The sequence below is a fragment of the Gastrolobium bilobum genome, unplaced genomic scaffold (assembly GCF_033153095.1).
Source record: "Gastrolobium bilobum isolate Gb01-03AN ecotype WA unplaced genomic scaffold, APGP_CSIRO_Gbil_v1 utg16495, whole genome shotgun sequence".
NCBI classification, from domain to species: domain Eukaryota; kingdom Viridiplantae; phylum Streptophyta; class Magnoliopsida; order Fabales; family Fabaceae; genus Gastrolobium; species Gastrolobium bilobum.
Genome location: NW_026897958.1, coordinates 1,709 through 14,022, shown reverse-complemented (window position 1 = coordinate 14,022; position 12,314 = coordinate 1,709). Strand labels below are relative to the sequence as shown.

The window sequence follows — 12,314 nt, the reverse complement described above, 5'->3', positions numbered from 1 at the left end:
GCAAGGTGATAAAATGGAGTTGAACAATGTGTTGAACCTACGCACTCTATTTTTTTTTTTTTTTCTGTTTGTCATTATTGCTCAACAAAGAATGGAGCTTACAAAACAACACATATTTCTCTCCCTCGTGTTTGAAACTCATTTCACTAACATGCACCCGTAACACGTGTTAATTAATCGTGTAAAGAACCTTGGGATACACCACCTTAAAAGTTAGCTTAAAAGGTGAGAGTGCCCAAGGTCTTATAAATACCACATTCGTTGTTTATACAACCAATGTGAGACTATATATCTCAACACGCCCCCTCACACAAGAGCTCGTTGGACTAGAAGCGTGGATATTGCACAGACCCAATTTTTAGTTTACCTTTTTGTGTTTTTATTTTAATTCCACTTTAAAGTGGGGCAGTAAGGATCGAACTTGTGACTTTATAGTTAACCAAGCTCTGATACCATGTAGAGAACCTTGGGATAAAAATCGAAAATGTTGAATGGCCAGAATAAATTTATATAAAAAACAAATTCATCTTTGTTAATTATGCTTTTATTTAAATTATTTTGTTTGATTAGTAATTTAAATTGTACAAAAATATTTGTCTACTCCATTTTTAAAATTTCAAATATCAAATCAAGCTCTTCCCCTCTTAGATAAATGCTAGAATTTCCCTTCCAATTGTCGCCTTCTTCCAAATATTTGTTTTTTTTTTTTTTTTTTTTTTGTATAGAAGAGACCTGAAGTCATTTTCACAATTTATTAGTTATGGTATCGTTTTAATGTTTTATGAGATTTAGCAGTTTTCCTCGCGCAACATATCTGAGCAAAATAGCCTTAATTAAAATTGACTAGTTCTTGGCTAGGAAGTTTGGAATAGTTTAAACAACTTATACCCTCAACGATAATTAAAAAAAGCAGAGGATAAACACAAATTGACTAATGAGATATAGATAAAGCAATTTATTTTCTTTATTGGTGTTAAATGAACTAATTAAACGCAATCATCGAAGCGAAATAAAGTTAATTAATTAATATTGTATGTTTATGTTAACAAGTCAAACCTTTTAGAGAATTTGAGATAACTCTTAGTCATGGAAAAGTCAAATATTGCTTGTTCCATCCAAGTACTAAATTCCAATTGCCCCCACAAAAGAAGGTTAAACTGCTCCGGCCTATTCTTTTACTGATAAGGTATCCTATATAAGTCTAGAAACAAAAAAAAGAGAGCCTATTTTTAAAAAAAGAAAAGAAAAAAGAGAGAGGATAGTAGTGGATTTGCCTGAAGTAAATTAAAACAACAGAAAGACGACAATATTGATAAAAAGAAGGGGTTAAAAAGAACAGAACCAGAACTACTGATTGCTTCAACAAGGTGCCCCTAAAAAATTAATAAACTTGTTATAAAAAAAAATAAAAATAAAAATTAATAAACTGCTTCCGACAGGGTTTGGTTTCTTCAAAATTAAAAAATAAAATAAAATGGGTATGCTTTCTTTGTTTGCTACTGCTGCTTCGTCCGTAACATCGGAATGTCCTATAAACTCTAAATAATCAAATCAAGTACTGTTGAACTGTTTCTTCCTTTTATTATTTATTATTTCTAATAATATAAAATCATAACTGAATACAAACTCCTGATGTAAGCTTGCACCTAATCTCAATATTCTGTCAGGTATATTTCCGATTGAATCAATTTATTTTAGTCTTACAAGATCTTAAACTCATTTATTAATTTGCGTAGCTCTTCTTCTTGTTGGGTCAACATCATAAGTCTTAGGGTAAGTTACTTAAACCATGCACATTAATCAGAACTTTGATGGATTGAAAGTGACTACATGTGACATAAGAACCGTGTTTTTTCTACCCCTACATAATTCAAGCAAATAAATAAATAGCAGAGCCAGCCAAGGAATTAGGGCAAAAAATTTAGGTGGAGCCAAATAACAAATTTTTGAAATGTGACTAGCTACGATTATTTAACTATTTGTAATTCATGGCTAATCTTTAAAATTTAGACAGTGCTAACTGGCTAGAGCCAATATGGCTCCGCCACTGCTGGGCATTCATGACAAGATCATTTTCTATACAACCTTCGTATGTGCGTTTGCAATTTAGAAATTGAAATTTGGATAAAAAAAATATTTTCTTCTCTTCTCCGTAAGGACATCACAGCCATTGCTCTATTTTTATTGGCACATAGCACCGAATGCAGTGTGTTGAGATATATAGTCTCACATTGGTTGTATGAGCAACTAATGTGGAGTGTGACACTTGAACTAAAGAATATTTTCTTCTCTTCTCCGTACGGACATCATAGTTATTGCTCCATTTTTATTGGCTCGTCACACGAAAGTGTTCGACGGTTGTACCATAAATATTTTCGTCGTTTAAAAAATGTTTTTTTAGTAGATTAAAAAAAAATTTAATATGAGGAGCCCAAATTGACAAAAATAAAAAATAACATTTTCCCCCTTAAACACTATTTATTAAATATATAAATTATAAATTATAAAATGTGTTATATTCTCTCTTATCAAATACATATTTTAATTATATTTTACCTAAAAACTATTCCCAAACATAAAAATACAAAAATTATATATCACTAAACACAGGGCAAGAGAACATGCACACTCTAACAATAGTGTTCGAAACAGACTTAGATTTTTTTTTTTTTTTTTTAAAAATCACATATGTTATGATGTAATCAACTAATAAATCGAAAATTAAAGTCCAAAAAAGCCCACTTTCTGATGTAGCAGCCCTTCCACTCTGGGTTGATAGGCAGCTTCACTGTTTGAAAAATAACGGGCTCCAGTGGCCCATTAAAAATCTGACCCAATACAATCGGGGTAATATTATTCAGTTAAGACTTAGCCCATGATTCATTAGTCCAGTCCACAGGGAGATATTTGATGCTACATAACGACACCGTATCAAATGAAATATCATTGTGCTCGAGCCTTATCATTTATCCTCCAAATTTCACCATTTTCAGCGTCTCTCTCTCTCTCTCTCTCTCTGTCTCTCAAGTCACAAATCCTACAATGGCAACAGTTACCTTTTCTTTCTCCGCCAAAACCCTAACCCTACCCTATCACCCAAAAACCCCAATCTTCAACTTCAACCGGGTAACGAATCTTTGCCTACCTCATTCTATCCGGACCCGAACCCGAACCCGAGCCCGAACCAGCAGCGTGATTCGGGCGGCGCTGGATGGGGAATACTCATCGAAAAGGAGCAGCAACAGTGAGCAGAGGGAGACGATAATGCTACCTGGTTGTGATTACAACCATTGGCTGATTGTGATGGAGTTTCCTAAGGACCCTGCACCCACACGTGACCAAATGATCGACACTTACCTCAATACTCTTGCCACTGTTTTGGGAAGGTTCTCTCTAACCTTACCCTTTGCTTCTCACTTTTTCTTTTGTGTGTACATAAAATTTTAGAAAAATTCTAGTGATTTGTTTGAATTTTCTGGTTTTCTGTTGAATGAAGGTTTGGAAATTGTTTGTGGTAGATGGGATTAGGCAATTAGGAATACTTGGTCATTGGTGTTTCCTTGTTTGTAGTATATTTAAAAGTTGAAAGCTATGTTTCAGCTTGGAATGGACATAGAATTCATATGTACTGTATAGGTCCGAATAATCAATGATATAGAAATTGTTGCTGCAGCTTAGAAACAGAGTTAATGTGTGCTGTATATTTATAATATGAGCTTCTGTGACTTGCCTGTTAAAAGAACTCGAGTTTTAATATGAATAAAAGTTCTGATTGGTGGATGGCATGTGATTGTAACAATGGAAAATGGGTCGTTTGGTTGGGGACTTTGCTCTTTGTTTTTAAGTTTCATTGTGTTTGTGCATGTCTATCAGCATGGAAGAAGCGAAGAAGAACATGTATGCCTTTAGCACCACCACCTACACTGGATTTCAGTGCACTGTTGATGAAGCAACATCTGAGAAATTCAAGGGTAATGTTTCAATTCCGCATTTGTCTTGATAACTCTGTTTTATCACTTGATAAATTTTGGTTCTTCATCTCTTGTTTATGCTCGTCCTGCTTGTAGGTTTGCCTGGGGTTCTTTGGGTACTGCCAGACTCATATATAGATGTTAAAAACAAAGACTACGGAGGTTACTTTTTAATATGTATATTGTGTGCTCAATATTCTACCTCTTGATAATCTTATTACTAAATACTAATTGTTCTTTAATTTTAGGTGACAAATACATAAACGGTGAGATCATTCCTTGCAAGTACCCAACTTATCAACCAAAACGTGGCGGGCCAAAGAATGAGAGTAGAAGGTATGAAAGACGGAGAGATGGCCCTCCTCCTGAGCGTAGAAGGCCAAGACAAGAGGCAGAGGCGGCTGCCTCGGATTCACCCTCTACATGAGGTAGTGGATTTCTTTCTCAATTCCACTCTTTGGATGTGATTGGTCTCCCCTTACCTAAGGTGTCTTAAAAGAGTGATCCCTGCCTAAATCAAACATTGAATATTCACGGTTTACTTCATTTTTGAATTATACCAGATGTTGCTTGAATTTCATCAGATTTTCTGTATGCACGCTATTCATGATATCTTATCAAGCTCTGCCATTATTTATTGTTTTTGCCTTTGTTGCTGCCTTGCAGGTGATTTTCTGTTTTCCTGTGAGCAATGTATGCCAAAAGAAAGCAGCTACTTATCACAGATCTATCATGGGCGTGCTCATTTAACAAATAGAAGATTATGCTTTTATTGGATTCATATCAGATGCATACAATGTTTCTTGCAAACTCAAACGGGTATTTTCACGATTCATCTGGAGGAATATGAGATTTTGGACTTGCTTATCACTCAACCTGTTTGTGTTTTTGTGACAAGTCTTTTTGCGAGTTTCATTGCAGTTTGAACACTGAAAAGTGAATGATAAGAAATGTATAATTTACGTTTAGATAATGTGCATATTTAGCCTTTTGACATTATTTTGAGTAATCAATCAATGAAGCTTTAGGTTAGTCATGCTGCCTTAATCCCAGTTTTGATGTGTTTCATCTCGCGCCCCTACCCCCCACAAAGCGGTAGAACTTTTTCTTCATAGTAATTTGGGAAGGCGAACAAATTTGTTGGGAAAGGGTGCAACATTTAGATATTTGGTTGAGATGATCATAGGCCACCCACAAAAAATGTATGTGTAATCTATATATGTATTTTCTTGTCGAGATGATCATAGGCCAACCTTTTGGACATATAATTAACAGTGTTATTTTAATTATTCGTTAAAAAGAATTGAATTGACTGGTCGAGATGCTACCTGCCGTTTTGAAAGTATTTTATTGCATTTCTGAAGATTTATCAATATCCTCTCGAATTGATTATACTTCCTGTACACGCGAGTAAGTAAATACATATTCACCCAATAAACGATGGACTAGATGACCACGATTTGAATCTGCTTCTTAGTTGGATCTTGTTGCCAAAAGACGGTATAGGCGCTGTATTTTCGTTTTATTATTTCGTGCAAAGGATTTATACAGAAGCCATGTCAAAGTCAAAACATTCATAAAAGTGTAATTTGCTATTTGGGCTAGAGCTACACTTTGTGATTTCCATTGAAGCCTTTGGACAAAGTAAATTTACCTAGTATTTTTTAAGTTAGGATTTGAATGCTTTAAGATTACTTAAAAATAGTCTTAAATAGTCTGTATGATTAATAGTTTTTTTTGGACTTACGTATCGCTCACCTCATATTTTTCTCGTAATCTTTATAGTCTTTCTCAAGCTTAAGCATCCTCTTAGAAAAAGTAGATATGATTACTAATGTAATATTATATAAATAATATTTTATATGTGTAATATCTATTTATTTATATCTTCGATTATTTAATATCAAAACTTTTATACAAATGATCGAAATAAAATAATTCTTCATAGTTAGCATGAATGATTCTTTTTAGGTCACAGTCACACTACTATGGCTATTTGGCTATCCACTCGCCAATAGCCATCGTTGATGTAGAAAGGTTAACGTCTCCAATCATACAGCTTTGAAATGATTGTTCTAAGTTCTAACTGAATTTTTTTTTAATTAAAAAAAAAAACTTCAAACTGAACATATGCAAAGGCCAATAATGGATTGGCCCCTTGCTGTGCTGTAAGAATTGATATCTGCCACATAAGTCCTACAATTCCTACTCAACACGTTACTTTTTCTTGGTAATGCTATTTGCACATTTTTTTAATGACGAATCTTGTGGGCCGATGATTAACTTAAGTGTTTCACCCTAACTAGGTTGTGTTATATGTTCAGGTTCATGAAATTGGGCGCAAGCCACTCATAAAAACAGTGGATGACTTACAATGACTTCATTGCTGAGACTTGGTATGTACTAGTTAGTATTATTTTAGGCTTTTATTTTCTTATTTCTTGTTCCCGAAAATATTTTTATCCTTCCTTCTGAAAGCGGCAGGAAAGAGAAACCTTGGCATGCTTAGACTGCTTAGGGATAGTGAGTGTTGACATTTGACACATGGTAGATAATGGGTTCTGCCTCAGTAGCGTTGCGTGGCACCACCAACTATTGTCTTATTGTTAATATTTCATAAAGTAAACTTTACTCTTTCCTTGCATAGTTGCATGTGGGCATTTTAGTTTAGATAAGAATTCTGAGGTTGGTGGGGGAGACTAACGGTGAACTGAAATAACATTAAATGTAAAGGAAAAAAGCATTCTTGATCACCACCGAACAGATATTATAGGTAGAAGTAGAAGATAGTGGATGGTCATGTCCCTTCTTTTTCCCAAGAAACTTGATCCTGAACCCGTTTCATAGTTGCTGTTGAAGTAACCTCTTTTGAAGGTTCCATCTTCAGTCTCTGATGAAGCATGGCCTATTACAGCTCTACCTATTCTGGGTCTGATTATGGTGAGTACAATTTCAACTCTTATGCTGTCAATTATGATTATGATCATGATCAAATTCCAGCCTTTATGGCTTACAAGAGTCATGAGTACAATCAACCATATTATGGGTATGATCCAAGTTTGTATTTTTCTCCTAATTACCCTGCTCAGAGTTACCAAACCGTGGCATACTCTGCCGCTACTTTTAGTAACCCAAAATCAATTGAGTATGATCCCAATTATGGTATGACTCAGCTTGTGATCTCTTACTCTACCTTGGAATTCAATGAGCCTGCATTTGATGATTATGACCCAACACCTTATGGTGGTGGGTATGACATTGCTGAGACCTATGGCAAACCTCTACCACCATCAGATAAAATTTGCTATCCTCATTCTGGGTCAAGCTCAATTAGTGTCCCCTTTGATGCCGTTCCTACTGGGTCCCTAATACCATTACCTACTGTGGAAGAGGGAATTGATGAGAAAGAAATCATACCCCAGAATGGAACTGCAGGCCAAACTACTGAAGAAAAGCCCCAGTCACAAGAGAGTAGCATAGATCAACCAAATGAAGTGGAAGACAACAGCTATGACACTCGTGATCTGAAGCCTTATGAAGGTGAAGACAGTGAGGAAGATCACCGTGAGGATGATCAGTATTCTGGATCTGGTTATGGAAGTGGATTTGATAATGGGTACAATGGAGGACAGTGTGAGGAGCATGAGAAGCAAGTGCATCCTCAATATCCTAGTGGATATGGATTGGAAGCTATGGACATTTGTGAAAGCTTGTTTGGGCATTGGCCTTGTTTGTCACGTATGAAGAAGAGAGAAAATTTTTGTGAGGAAGTCACTGATAGAGGTAACAATTGCCAGGAGAACATGTGGGAAGGGACTGCAGATTATCTCTTTGGGAATCCATATCCATACGGGAGGAGAGGGGAAAATGGGAGTAGCTATGGTGGAGACCTTGTCTATGGTTATGAAAGGCATTATCCAATTCAAACACAGTACAGGCAGATTGATTATACTGATGAATCATGATGAAACAACAAAACAATTTGTTCAAGATGTAATAAAAATGTTGAAGGTGTAAAGTTTCTCTCTGTTGTAATAAATGTAAAAATTTGGATTGAAAGATATGATGAAAAGAAAATTTCATGTTTGGTTTACTGCCCATCCTCGTTCCCCATAGCAAATTTCATTACATGTTGCTCTGTGCTAGTGTGTGCAGTGCTGGGATGATTAAAAATTCTGTGCAAGTTTTTTTTTTTTTTTTTTTTTCTTCTCTTGCAAAATGTTTTTTTATCTATTACAAGAACTAAATTATTGACAATTTACAATTGAAAGAACTAAATTGATAATAGAAATATCTTTTAGTGGTTTTACTCTATATCTTATTCCATCAGGTGTATTTTTTACCCAAGTTCAAATTCCGTAATAAAACAATTTCACAACATTTTCTTACATAGTCTCTGAAACAGATTCCCAATCGATTGTTAAACTTTTGATATCAGGTATGAGCAATGTAAGTCTCTGATATTTCTATTTATTAGGTCAAGTTCTTCCGTAGAGGAATGGATGGATTGGACCATTGATTAGGAAAGTTAAATATGGGAATAAAAATATACATGAATCAACTAAAAAATATATGAATGCAAACAGCCACTGAGAGTTTGTGTTCTCAAAGTCTATGATGCACGGACACGGGTTATGAAGCACCGACACTTCAAAAATTATGACGTGTCGTGTCCGACACTTCTCGACACTCCGACACTCTCCGACACTTCAACACGCGTTATAGAAATTCAAAAAAAGGTTCAAAGGTTTCGTTGTGTTAAGTTTTTAGTTCCAACTATTAGATTCGTTGGATTACGATTACCATTTTATTGAGTTTAATATAAATATTTCGAATATCTTATTTTTCTTTACAAAATTGATGAATATTATAAGTTTAGTTTCATTTTTTTATTAAATTATTGAATATTAAATATAATATGGGTTTTATTAGTCTCATTTAACATAAGATAATTATCTTATGTTGTAGAGAGAAAATAGGTGGGTCCCACCATTACAATAAAAAAGGAAAAAAAGAAAAAGATGGGGTACGTAAATCGAAGTGAGAGAACATGAGAGAAGATATCTTATGTGAAAGGAGAGTAATATTTCCACACTACATAAATTAAAAATATTATTTAATATCAAAACGTGTCCTAACGTGTCGAAATCTAACATTTTTTTGAATTAACGCATCGGAGTGTCATGTCGTATCGTGTCACGTGTCCCGTGTCAGTATCGGTGCTACATAGGACACGGGACATAGAGCCGGCAAAATGGGCTCGGCTCGGCGGGCCAACCCGCCCCATCGGCTAAACAGGGCGGGGCGGGCTCATTTTTTGACGGGTTGATGACGGGCATAGGCGGGCTGTAACACCCCGTTCTAGAACCGGATTGTTATCATTGCGTACGGCATTAAGCGCAGTTACAATCACATTGGTTCAATTAGAAAACTGGATAAATTTTTCCTTTTTAAACAAGCCGGATTTAAATAACCAGGTGCGTGATCATAACTATATATACTTCGCGGAATAGTGGGACAAAACTTAATATTATATTCCCATTCTACTTGACAGTACGTCGTTAAATGTCTTCATCACTTTAATTATCAATTAATTCTAAACTCCTTTTATGATTCCCATTTTCTACTATGTTATAGTATTTTTCATTAGCTACGCGTGGGTTCAAACCGCGCTCAAATCGGAGCACCGTAGCCAAAGTTATGCATTTTCTAAGAAAAGGGTGCGAAACCTCCAGAACCCCCGCGCCCGTAGCGTGAGATCCACGCCCAGAGCGTGGGAAAACAGAAAGTTGATGCCCCAAGCGTGAATCTGGCGCCCCAAGCGTGGATGCTACTGTCTGATCTCGTAATTTGGCGCCCCAAGCGTGAATCTGGCGCCCCAAGCGCCATCCACAGGGCTGGGTGACCCAAAACAAGGTCATTTAACCTACCTATAGTTTTCCACTCATAACTTGAGCTATACTCACTCAAATTACACCATTTTGGTCCCTATGGAAAGCTAAGAGAAATGTATACAACTTCCATAGAGACATCAAAGTCCAATTCCATCACCTTGGGTATGAAAATTGGTCAACCGGACGGGATGTATTTGTTTTCTCAACATTTTCCAATTTAGCACTAGGTACCTAATATAATTTCCAGCTCAACAATCCAATATTCATCATGCATTCATATCCTGGAAGTAAATAGCATTGATACAAGTTTAATTACATAACGGGGGACTTAGCTACAAAAGGCTATGATCATCTCTTGGCTCTCATCAACCAAAGAGATATACAATGGCATGATCATAGGCTAAGTCCATCAAATATAACGAGATATACATACGTCAATGCTATCAATGATCAATCCTATACATGTAAATCTACAAAACAACATGTATGATCTCAAAACATCATTTTCTTCATGCATGATCTACTGCAAATAAGGCCACTTGCCATCAGAGGCTCCTGCAGCATCCTTACCTGAAAGGGGGTCCCCACAACACGGGGTGAGATATACGAATATATCCAGTAAACCAGGGGTCCTTGGAGCATCTCTCCACCCCACAGTTCCATATCAGTGTAATAGCAATAACAATAATAATGCAGTAAATACATATCTATGCGAAGTGCAATACATCTCCAGGAGAAATCCCTCGAGCTCTCAAGCTGTCCTAAGGAAACTCAGATGCAAATAGTCCTACTGGCCAGCTAACTACCAAGTATGATTTACGCATCGTCATGCAACATACCAACATAGGGAAACACCATCCTATGCCACACCAAATGCATACACATACGTATAACAAAGCATTACACTATTTTATTGCATTTATATACACAATCACAACCTCCACCCTTTCAGGGCTTGGTAGAACAGTCAAGGGAATTACACCCAAGGTCCGAAGGCTTACCTCAGCTTCAATTCGACCTTTGTTCACCACCAACAGTTTCCACAGTCAATCAATTAAAATACTCCACTTCTCAAACAAAACCTACACAAGGTTTAATGCAATTAACATATATTGCATCCAATAACATCACATAGCTATCATCCAAGCTATACAATTCATACCAAACATAAGCATGAACTCACCTATCCAATGGAGCTAATCAAGCTCCATAGCTTGCTCCAATGGTTGATCACTCACGGTTGGTCCAAATGTCTCAATCCTAGACATCACAAGGATCTAATCATCAATCAACCAAGCCAACCCATTGGTCATAATTGCAAGAAAACTCTTCAACAAGCATGATAATCTTGCAATATACCAAGTATAGTCATTTAACTAACTAGGCTCATTTTTACCGATTAAATGACATTCCTAGCATTTTTCTCAACATGTGCTAAGTCTCAATTCTACCACAACATAGCCAATTTACTCAAATTCTCACAAAACCCATAACACTATTCATTCAAAACCCTATATCATGAAATTTCCAAGAAAACATGGTTCAAGGGTTAGAATCTTACCACCAATGGTCACACAACCAAGGATTGATGGCTCCTCAAGCTTCAATGGAGGTTGAAGCACTCAAAACCTCAAATTTCACCAAAGGGCTGAATTTTTGAGAGCCAATATCCCTCTCCACAATGCTCCCCACTCAAAACAAAGCAAGGATTATGAAAGAGGAGGAGATTTGGAGTGGTTTAGGCTTTGGAATCACTCAAAATGGTTGAGATTAGCTCCCCCTAGGGTTTCTCTTCCTCTCTTCCTTTCCTCCCTCTTCTTCTCTTCCTTCTTCTTCTTTCTGGCGACGGGAATGGGAGGGACAATTGGGTTTCTTTTGTTGCTTTGGTCACTTAACTTATGTTAAGTGGCTTTAAGCGGGTATTGGTTCGTCTATCTATTCAACTCCATTAATTACCAAACTTTACCCAAAAGTCTGGAATATTATTCTAGGAATATTTACAACTTTATTTTTATATTTTGGGCACTTTTGCCAGTACCCATTTATACTCCTTAATTTTCACTGAGTACACTTTTTAACTCCAAAGTGACTCAGATTCATTTCATTAAGCCTTATACTTAATTTTACTCACTAAAACATGCTTAATTATTTAATTACTTGTAATTTACTAATTAATTAGGTTAGGGATATTATATTCACCCCACCTTTTAGCGATTTTGTCCGCAAAATCAGGAACATACCTATTCCTGAACTTGGGCTTCCGCTAGAGAACTCGTTCTCCCCGTTACCAACTGGACAGGTCAGGCCTTCTGCCTTCCCACTGCATCTCGACCATCAAAATGGTTTTATCTCTATACTTATACACACGTTGCCATTAGGTGCAAGCCTTTGAGCTTATAAGTAGTGCTCGATCTCCTCAAGCCTAGTTATTTTATCCCTACCAGGTCTA

The 12,314-nt window shown here is 36.3% G+C and overlaps 2 protein-coding genes and 1 long non-coding RNA gene across 4 annotated transcripts; 2 read left to right on the top strand and 1 right to left on the bottom strand.

The window, feature by feature from the left end:
* Window positions 1-2,963: 2,963 nt before the first annotated feature.
* LOC133311727 (multiple organellar RNA editing factor 9, chloroplastic) lies at window positions 2,964-5,161 on the top strand. Its single transcript, XM_061512821.1, has 5 exons — window positions 2,964-3,386; window positions 3,874-3,971; window positions 4,068-4,133; window positions 4,220-4,399; window positions 4,638-5,161. Exons 1-4 carry the CDS (start codon window positions 3,043-3,045, stop codon window positions 4,396-4,398), a joined length of 687 nt encoding a protein of 228 aa, XP_061368805.1. The 5' UTR covers window positions 2,964-3,042; the 3' UTR covers window position 4,399; window positions 4,638-5,161.
* On the top strand, window positions 4,656-8,063 carry LOC133311726 (uncharacterized). 2 transcript variants are annotated; one of them, XM_061512820.1, is made up of 3 exons: window positions 4,656-4,790; window positions 6,296-7,465; window positions 7,502-8,063. In XM_061512820.1, exons 2-3 carry the CDS (start codon window positions 6,872-6,874, stop codon window positions 7,934-7,936), a joined length of 1,029 nt encoding a protein of 342 aa, XP_061368804.1. In that variant the 5' UTR covers window positions 4,656-4,790; window positions 6,296-6,871; the 3' UTR covers window positions 7,937-8,063. The 2 variants fall into 2 exon arrangements, with proteins under 2 accessions (XP_061368804.1, XP_061368803.1); XM_061512819.1 differs by having other exon boundaries at window positions 6,296-8,063.
* Window positions 8,064-10,873: 2,810 nt separating this feature from the next.
* LOC133311708 (uncharacterized) lies at window positions 10,874-11,484 on the bottom strand. Its single transcript, XR_009751582.1, has 3 exons — window positions 11,427-11,484; window positions 11,049-11,125; window positions 10,874-10,947 (listed from the first exon to the last, which is right to left on the bottom strand). It is a non-coding gene; the product is annotated as an uncharacterized LOC133311708 (long non-coding RNA).
* Window positions 11,485-12,314: the final 830 nt, after the last annotated feature.

Coding starts and splice junctions, on each gene's coding strand:
- LOC133311727 (XM_061512821.1), top strand. CDS start 3,043: ATGGCAACAGTTACCTTTTCTTTCTCCGCCAAAACCCTAACCCTACCC. Junction 3,387..3,873: donor CTTGCCACTGTTTTGGGAAG/GTTCTCTCTAAC, acceptor CATGTCTATCAG/CATGGAAGAAGCGAAGAAGA. Junction 3,972..4,067: donor AACATCTGAGAAATTCAAGG/GTAATGTTTCAA, acceptor TCCTGCTTGTAG/GTTTGCCTGGGGTTCTTTGG.
- LOC133311726 (XM_061512819.1), top strand. CDS start 6,872: ATGGCCTATTACAGCTCTACCTATTCTGGGTCTGATTATGGTGAGTAC.